Consider the following 8,479-nt stretch of genomic DNA (forward strand, 5'->3'; position numbering starts at 1 on the left):
TAAGCTTAATAAGCCATCACATAATAATCATACAATGCAAAATAAGTGTAAAAATTCTGGCTTGGTGTGATTTAAATCAGACACATGATATGTAATAAAGGATTGTTCTCTTATGAAGTTCTGCCTGTAGCTAATTCTTACTTTCTGATTTTTCTGCTAGGCCTGATGTGTAGTGTATCAGGCTGATTTCTTACATTCCTCTTGAGACTTGATAAACTGTATGCAAAATTTTGAATTTCCAACATATATATTTTCCAATATAAAAAAAGAGATAAGTTTAATATGTCATCACATAATAATCATACAATGCAAAATAAAATCAGCAGATAACAAAATTCAGACTCAATTTGTCGGCTCATCAAAAGCTAATGGCCTCCATTGAGTCCAAACTCACTGTCTTGACTGTCATTCTCAATTCCTCAATCAACTAAAACATCAACATTTGCTGTCATCATTTTCCTCTTCAGACTCAATAACACAATACATATGACATTTATTTTATCAACGCAAAACCGTAAAAAGTTATCATTAAAATAAATTATCTAAAAGGAAAGTAGCACAGTTGATTAGAAAAAAAATACTAAGATTGTTAGTTATTCAAAGGTTTTGGGTTCGATTCCCCTCACCACTTCATAGCTTTCATCAAGGAACAAATTAGTGCCTTATTAATCTAATTTACAACATGGATCAGGTCTTTCTTGTAACCTACGTCTTCATTTGTCACCATTATAGGGCTGTAAATGAGCCAAGTTTGAGCGAGTTACCCCCAACTCGAACTCGGCTCGTTTAATAAACGAGCGAGCCAACTTGAGTTGAGATGGTAATAACGAGTTGTAGAGCCAACTCGAACTCGGCTCGTTATCAACTCGAGTTGGCTCACAACTCGTTTATAACTCATTTAACCAGTGATAGTATTACAACACAAGTTCAAACTCAGCTCGTTATCAACTCGAGTTGGCTCACAACTCATTTATAACTCGTTTAACCAGTGATAGTATTACAACACAAGTTCAAACATATTTTGCACGAATCTCAAAGCACAAATAACAGTCTAGAGATTCGGATTTGATTATTTTGGAATTTATTGTGACCAATAATTTGCAACTCGAGTTATAAATGAGCGAGTTGGGGCCAACTCGAACTCGGCTCATTTATTAAACGAGTTGGCCAACTCGAGTTGTAAATGAGCTGAGCTGTAAATGAGCCGAGTTAAACGAGCTGTAAATGAGCGAATTATGAGCGAGTTACGAGTTCGAGCTTTTTTGCCCAGTCCTAGTCACCATAAAGCTGGGAATCTCATACCTTTGCTTAATTAATCCAAACTATAAATTAAAAAATAAAAATTAATCCAAACTAAAAATAAATTTTCATACAAATTCCAAACAATTCCAAACAAGTCGTATTAGATTCAAGTATAAGTACCAGAAACAGACACAGAACAGAAATATTAGAAAATTTAGAAGTTTAAAAAGATGATATTTACTGAAAAAATAAACTCTCACACACCTTATTAGGAAGTAGGGGTGATTAATGAGCGAGCATGAGCGAGTTAGGGTATGCTCATGCTCGCTCATTAAGTAAATGAGCGAGTTTAAATGAGCGGATAAATGAGCGAGTTGTAAATGAGCGAGCTTTTAATGAGCGAGTTATGAGCGGCTCACGAGTTATGACTTGTGACTCATAACAAAATTATATAGTGTGTCCACGCATAACAAAATTTGTTAAAAGTCATCGTAATAAAATCCAACAGATTGTTATAATTCATTTAAATGAGTGAGTTGTTATGACTATTACTTGTTTTGGGCTTTTGGCGGAGGTTTTGATTCTGCCGATTTACAAAAAAAATGAATATGAAACTATGAATATTAGTATATTACACAGGATTAAATGTTACATTGTACTCATTATATTACACATAATTAAATATGAAACTATGCTCACTATCTATCAATTTTAATGAGGCAAGGTTGATGTTATACAGAATTACATAGGATTAAATGTGGCAGGGATTAGGTGTGGCAAATTCTTAATGAGCGAGTTATGAGCGAGTTGGGTCATGCTCATGCTCGCTCATTAAATAAATGAGCGAGTTTAAATGAGCGGATAAATGAACGAGTTTAGATGAGCTTTTAATGAGCGGGTTATGAGCGGCTCACGAGTTATGAGCGATTTACTCACCCCTATTAGGAAGTGCCCAACCGCTCAACTTTAACGCAGGGGCGGGTATTATATGTGCCTTGAGGTTCGTGCAAAATTTAATTTAACGGTTGAGATTTTTCAACTTTGAGATATCTCAGAGGGTTCGAATTCCAACAAAAATTAATATTAGAATATTGGGATATCTCAGAGGGTTCGAATTAATATTAGAAAAAGCTTTCAGATATCTCAGAGGGTTCAGATTCCAAGCAGAAAAGACAAAATTTTTTGAGGTATCTCAATTCTCAAGAATGCGAATTCAAAGAAGAAGGTAAAAAAAAAAAATAGAGCTGCAAAACATCTGTGCGGACTTCAAAAACGGACCTATCATTTGCATAGTGCGGTTATGATAGAAATAAAAAAATTTAAAAACAATTTCTTTTTCTTTTTCTTTTTCTTTTTGAAGAAATAGTATTATTTAAAAATTTCGGTGGATTTCCGCAGCATAGCATAGGAGCAATGAAAATAAATCTGGTACGATCTTAACAGGGACTGTAGGGTTCTACGATTCTAAATTCAATCTTTATTTGTTTTAAAATTCGTACATAAAAAATAATTTTTATGGAGATTCGTAATATTTAAAAAATAGAATGTTGGATTTGGAATCGTATGACCCTACAATCCCTTAGGATCGTAGCAGATTTATTTTCCAGGAACAATATGAGCGTTGTTTTGGTTCAATGATCTGTAGTCTGTATGTTACATGAAGCCAAACTGCTCTGTTAAAATATTGATCCATTTTGTATCAATTTAAAATACATTTAACGATTTAAATTTATTAATTTAAATATGAATAAAAAAGATTGGCACCGTTGGGCAGATTGATCATTTATCTTCTTTTTGTTTTTGGTAAGCATATCAGACACACAGTAAGCCATAAAAAGGTAACTCGAGTCTGCCGCATAAAACCACGGACCGGAACTGAAGTCTCGCTGTGCTCAATTTAATAGTCAATTATTTTTGGTAAGCATATCAATTATTTTTCTCATTGAGCATGTGCTCAATTTAATAGTCAATTTTTTCTTAAAAAAATAAACAGATATTTCTAACGAAGCGTCCGTCTTGTGGGACTTCTTGTGTCACCCAACGCAAATTTAGTGTGACCCACATTGCAGTAGCCACAACAGCTGCCAGATTGCAAAACGTTAGAGCCCCATTCATGGCATGTAAATGTAGACATGCCACAGAAAATCCATAGAAATGTCTGCTCTTTCAGATTGATAGCGGTATGATTATAAATAAGAGAGATTCATTTGTATAGAAAGCAATTCAAGAGAGAAGTAATGGAGACAACAGAACTGAAGGAGAGGCCAAGGAACTTGGGGGGCTCTATGAAGACGCCAAATGTGCAAGCACTCGCAGCTGATGAGAAGAAATTGACGGTTGAGATCATGGAGAGGTACATCCGGCCGGAGATGAACGGTGACGATATGTTTTCAGATGACAGCTCTGAAGATATACCAGTAATTGATATGAATAGACTGATGGATGAGATGTCCATGTCCAGGGAAGAAGAGGCCTCCAAGCTCAAACATGCTTGTGAAGAATGGGGTTTCTTTCAGGTCAACTACTGAAACTCTTTTTTAATTTATTCGTTTTCTAAAGACGCCAGTCGTTCATGGAAAATTTTAGTATCTTGATGGCAAGAGAAGAAGGTAAGAAGTTATAATCCCAAGTCCCAACACTTGTGCGTGTCAGCAAGAAAAATCAATTGGCTGATTGATTACCGTATTGTCAGGTATCTATCAGCCCATCATACCAAATCTCTATGGTACAGTCAGTTTTGTGTGGATATAGTTAATTTGTTCCTTTTACCAGGACGCTGGCAACTAGGTGTGAAAACGGTATGAATAATATTTAATCTATGTTCTAAAATTGAGTACTAATATTTAAAAAAAAAAAAATCATTTGTCCACGCAAATATTGTTTACGCATCCTTTAAAGACGACACATAAATAATGCATATGCGTACAAAAAATGGTGCACATACAATTTTTTTTCCAAAATGAACGGTGCCTTTGAAAATTGAACTATGTAGTACACATCCTGAGCTAGAGGTGTAAACGGATCAAATTAGTGGTTTGCTAAACTCCTAACGGGTTCAACCCGTTTTGCCCGGCCCGTACCTGTTACCCGAGCTACCCGTACCCGTTGCCCGAGTACAAACGGGTAGACGGGTACGGGTAATAAACGGACCGGACAACCTAATTTGAAAAAAACCCCGTTATACCCGTACCCGTCTACCCGCCTACCCGTACCCGTCTACCCGCATACCCGTACCCGTACCCGTTACCCGTATCCGACCCGTTTCACTTCAAAAAAATTTGAATTTTTTGAAAAAAAAAAAAAAAAATCGGGCGGACCGGACCCGTACCCGTCAACCCGCAACGGGTACGGGTAATAAACGGACCGGATAGAGGTTTTGGGAAAATTACCCATCTACCCGTTACGGGTTTTACCCGTACCCGACCTACCCCTTTACCCGTCCTACCCGTTACCCCTAACGGGTAACCCGTTAGCAAACCCCTAGATCAAATACAATCCGATTTTATTCGGGGTCAGAATCCGAAAATTGATGCATTCGGATAGTCGGATAGAATATGGGCCAAGTCAGAAAATGGAGATCCGATTCTTAGGTTGATATCTGGGCCAGCTATATGGGCCAATTTAATTGACAAACTAATTAATGGAATGCATATGTTTTCGTTGTGGTTTCCTTGTGGCACTAATAGTCATCTCTTGAGCTCCGGATCACCATTTTTTTTACTCTTACATTACTAGTAGATTAAACTCATACTGTCATATTCCGCTGGTGTGTTTCTCCTAATATGTTAGTTTTAGTTATCCGAATTATATTCACATCTGCATTTGTATCCGTCCGATATCTGATTTGTATCTTAAAACTTATAATGGATAAGAATACAGTTTGATAATTATTACATAATAATAATCAAGCAAAAGGGTTGCAAGTTTGCAATCCACAAATTATTAGTACATTAGGCCAATTTTGGCTTTTGGATAAAAAGTTATAAAAACAATGTTTATATAATTAATTTAGTCTCTGCCCTGTATGAATCAAACAGATAGTGAACCATGGAGTACCAGAGAAGGTGATAGAAGCAATGAAGGATAACATAAAGGGATTCTTTGGTCTTTCCTTGGAAAAGAAGGAAGAGGTGGCTCAGCTTCCAGGAGATTTAGAAGGCTATGGCCAAGCATTCGTTCAATCTGAGGAACAAAAGCTAGACTGGGTAGACATGCTTTTTATTTTCACTCAACCCCCTCATTTTCGCAATTTTAAACACTGGCCTGCTCAACCTCCCACTTTTAGGTAACAGTAAAAAACAATTATATACACACTTAAATTATAGTTTTTGGTATTTCCAATAAAAGTTTTAAAATTTGATATTTGTCCATCTAAAAAAACAATTTCTTATAAAAATATCTCCAATTTCGAACATAATCAATTTAAAATATAAATTCATATTAATTATATATAAAAGAGAATGCCTAAATTGCACTTCTCTTAAATTGTATAAATGAAATGCATATGTTAGGTGAGTACAAATAGTCACCAAAAAGGGATGAATTAGGCAATGAATTTAGCCATATATACTCTCCAAAATAGGATAGTTCTGAAAAAATGGGTAATGTAAATGTGACACTGATCTTTTTGTTTTTGTTTATATTTAATTTTTGTTGAAAGGGATTCACTGGAGAGCTACTCAAGGGAGCTCCAAAAGGTAGCACATAGTATTTTAGGTTTTATGGCTACAAACTTGGGCATAAACAGAGAGAAAATATCCGAACTATTGTTTGAATCTCAAACTGTACGAATGAATTATTATCCACCTTGTGCAAATGCTCATGATAAGGTGGTGGGTCTTACGCCACACTCAGATCCCGGAGGATTGACTCTTCTCTTACAAGTAAGTTCAGTTGCAGGATTGCAAATCAGGAGGAATGGTAAATGGTTTCCTATAATGCCACTTCCCGGTGCTCTTGTTGTCAACATCGGTGATATCCTCGAGGTAATTTTGAAACCATGATGTCAGATTTGAGATTAGTTAATTCTACCTCGTAATTGCCTATAATCGGTTATGATCGGTGTGATGCTTTGATGGGCTATATATACTGGGGCGGATCTAGAATTTTTATCATAAGGCAAAAAAATATCGAATCGGATTTAAATCCATTAGCTAATTAGGTACTCGATAAAAAACAATGCTTTAACTTATATTTTCCAATATTCTAACTTGTAATTTCTGAGTCTCTAATCTATAATTCTAATTACCAATCATAATTCAAGAAATTTATTTAATTTTAACTCTAAATTTAATTCGAATTACAAATCAAACATTCAAAGGGGGGCCAAAAAAAATTTCAAGGGAGCAAAGTTGATCAGAACGTCCCGATCTCTACTAAAACTTCAAATCCAGGGGGGGCAGCTGCCCCCTCTTGGGACCATGTAGGTCCGCCCCTATATGTATATATATAGAGAGAGAGAGAATGGCTAAGCTCAAATCGTTTGTTCCTGGACTCAGGAACAAACGACTCAGTTCTCCGATTTCCAAAGTTTAAACGGCCGATCCAAACCGTTAGATGCTTAATCTATATTAAAATATGCTTGGAGACAAAATTTTATATTTTTTGGAATTGTTTTACTATTTATTAAAATGGTTTGAAAATCGTTGTTTTTATTAAAATTTTGCACCATAAAAAACAGCGACTTTCAAACCATCTTAATAAATAGTAAAAAAATTCTAAAAAATATATAATTTTGTCACCAAGCACATTTTAATATAGATTAAACATCTAATATTTTGGATCGGTCGTTTGGACTTTAAAAATCGGAAAACCGAGTCGTTTGTTCCCGAATCCAGGAAGAAACAATTTGAGCTTAGCCATTCTCTATGTATATATATATATTGGTCCTTGAAATCTTTTTCTAAATCACCATGTTATTTTTTTTCATAGATATTAACAAATGGAAGATACAAAAGCATAGAGCACAGGGCTGTTATAAATGCTAAAGAGGAGAGGATATCTATAGCTGCTTTCCATAGTCTCATTTTAGGGAAAACAGTGGGTCCACTTGCAGAGATTGTAGACAAGGAAATGCCGCTATACAAATCACTGAGCATGCAAGAGTATATGAAGCTCGTTTTATTCCAAAAGCTAAATGGAAAGGGCATCATTGAACTTATGAAATTAAATCCATGATAGAGTGTTCCATAAACAGTAAATTAAGAAAGTAAAGGTATTGACTTTTTCATTTGAATGTAACTTCTGTTCTGGTTTGGTGTGATTTAGATCAGACACATGATATGTAATAAAGGATTGTTCTCATATGAAGTTCTGTTTACTAATTGAGTCATAATTTAGACAGGTTAAATTTTGACAAGAGACTTTGGAAACTCCACCTCTAATTTGATTTTAGCTGAAATTCATCATTGTGTGCTAGCCATTTGATTTTTCTAGGGAGCATTCTTTGAGCTCTTCTGCAGGAATTCACATCCCCTCAGGTTACCTGACTGAGTACAATTGAATCCGACAGTCTGAAATTGGAATTTTTAATTTGACACAAATCTCAAAGTATAAATAATACTGCCCCCCTAATGCTATCCTGAGCACCCACCGGATGAAATTAAATCTGAGCCGTCCATTTCAATTGTGTTGAGTCAGGTACCTGGGAGTGTTGGGCAAGTCCCCTAGGACATCACTGCTCAAAAAATCTTAAGATTTGTTTTGCTATTGTTAGTACTAATTTAACATTTAATTAAAATATTGTGACTATAATATTATTTGTATTTCATAATTTTATCTATTGAATTTGCATTCAATATTTTAGTGAATATGAATTCTTATCAATTAATTGTATTCAGCACGTTAGTGCATATATTGACAAAATTCAACAAGGACACGAGTCATTTCCTATATTATTCTCATATTTTTAATAACTATTCACTTTTATTATTTCAATTGTTGAGTTTACGTAACACATGCAATTGAAATAAAGAGAAAGAGTGATCAATTCTCAGTTCTTAATTCCTCTATTCCTTCGTTATTTTATCTGTTGTCGAACAGACCTAAAAATTTAGATATTTCAAAAATCTAAAACTTTTATTTTTTTTCTACTCTTGTTTGTATCTTAATTCTTTTACTAAATTGGTGCCAATAAAATTACATCTCAAATAATATTTTTAAAATTAAAATTACAAAACAAATAGGGGGAATTTCATGTATCCCCCTCAAAAACCTTGAAATTACGTATTTCCCCCTC

The 8,479-nt window shown here is 34.8% G+C and overlaps 1 protein-coding gene across 1 annotated transcript; it reads left to right on the top strand.

Moving 5' to 3' along the window:
* Positions 1-3,450: 3,450 nt before the first annotated feature.
* Positions 3,451-7,443, top strand: LOC144557842 (S-norcoclaurine synthase 1-like). Its single transcript, XM_078306459.1, has 4 exons — positions 3,451-3,758; positions 5,280-5,527; positions 5,903-6,227; positions 7,174-7,443. The coding sequence occupies exons 1-4, from the start codon at positions 3,480-3,482 to the stop codon at positions 7,417-7,419; spliced, it is 1,098 nt and encodes a 365-aa protein (XP_078162585.1). The 5' UTR covers positions 3,451-3,479; the 3' UTR covers positions 7,420-7,443.
* Positions 7,444-8,479: the final 1,036 nt, after the last annotated feature.

This window comes from Carex rostrata, chromosome 8 (genome assembly GCF_964058835.1).
Source record: "Carex rostrata chromosome 8, lpCarRost1.2, whole genome shotgun sequence".
Taxonomy (NCBI): Eukaryota; Viridiplantae; Streptophyta; class Magnoliopsida; order Poales; family Cyperaceae; genus Carex; species Carex rostrata.

What these genes read in the sequence shown, in the direction of transcription:
- LOC144557842 (XM_078306459.1), top strand. Translation starts at nt 3,480, where the DNA reads ATGGAGACAACAGAACTGAAGGAGAGGCCAAGGAACTTGGGGGGCTCT. An exon ending in AAGAATGGGGTTTCTTTCAG is followed by an intron (nt 3,759 to 5,279) that starts GTCAACTACTGA and finishes TGAATCAAACAG; the next exon opens with ATAGTGAACCATGGAGTACC. An exon ending in ACATCGGTGATATCCTCGAG is followed by an intron (nt 6,228 to 7,173) that starts GTAATTTTGAAA and finishes TTTTTTTCATAG; the next exon opens with ATATTAACAAATGGAAGATA.